Consider the following 1,026-nt stretch of genomic DNA (forward strand, 5'->3'; position numbering starts at 1 on the left):
GAATACCAGGAGATGCTTGGGCATGCACAGAAGAAGCCCTTTCCCCAAAATGGAAAGAAATTGCCGATGTCATGCATGCGCAGTGAGATCGGCAAGTTTTTTCCCGTCTAAATCTAAGACGGATGCTGGGATGATGCGAGACCTGAGAACTACCCTCTGGACGGATCGACCGTTTTTGGGTTTACTTTGAACTTTTGTGATTTAGGTGGGTATTGCAGAAAGAGACAGGCGATGGCCCTTCTTCAATAACTGCTCCTATCTGTCTAATCGTCACCCAGCTGTCAAAAATTTGCTGAACTGCGTATGCGCAATTCAGTGGTTGTTTCCAGGAAAACCTAGCTATCATGTGCTGGGAATAATTAGACTATTGCACACCTGCGCGGGAGGTATGTCATCCTGGCACAACCAATCAAGATGGCAGATGATCGAAAGGAGAAAGAAAAGAAGGCCACCCAAGGGCACACCAGGTTTCCAACTGGCTGTGTGAAGTGTTTGCAGCTGTTGGAGTAGAAAGCAAGAGACGGTTTACTTCCCCCCCTAGAGCAGCCTTTCTCAAACGTTTTACCCTTTAGGAATCTCTTAAGTTTGGGGAATCTATTCTATAGTCAAAGTGGGACAAATGAAAAAATACCACCTTTCATTGGTGGTCTGTGGAATGAATTCTCCCTTTAGATAGCTAAATAGAGCTAGTCATGCTACTGACTGGGCACAGTGGTAATGGCCACAAAACTAAGAGGCCATTGCACAGGAAGTCAACCAGCCAAAGCTCACGGAACCCTAGGATTCTAAGGAACCCTGGTTGAGAATGGCTGATCTAGACAAAACAAGAACCCTTTTATTAGTATAATAGTTCAGCTCTGAATTGTATTTTCCTAATTATTAAAGTGAACTTTGTACATAAAATAATTGAATATTACTATTCCTATATCTGACCATATTTTTCCCTCTCCTAGGTTCATTTAATGGAGCCCTGTCCTCTCTACCTGTCCATGCCTTGGGTACTGTAGTGATCAGTGAAGTTCTGAA

General features: G+C 43.7%; 1 protein-coding gene across 1 annotated transcript in view; it reads left to right on the forward strand.

The window, feature by feature from the left end:
- ACAT2 (acetyl-CoA acetyltransferase 2) overlaps positions 1-1,026 on the forward strand; it is a gene marked incomplete in the record, with an annotated part of 14,923 nt that overhangs the window by 1,969 nt on the left and 11,928 nt on the right. The window contains 1 exon segment of the mRNA XM_072409316.1: positions 954-1,026. Within this exon segment, the coding sequence (XP_072265417.1) occupies positions 954-1,026 (73 nt within the window).

Source organism: Pyxicephalus adspersus, chromosome 4, assembly GCF_032062135.1.
Source record: "Pyxicephalus adspersus chromosome 4, UCB_Pads_2.0, whole genome shotgun sequence".
Lineage (NCBI taxonomy): Eukaryota > Metazoa > Chordata > Amphibia > Anura > Pyxicephalidae > Pyxicephalus > Pyxicephalus adspersus.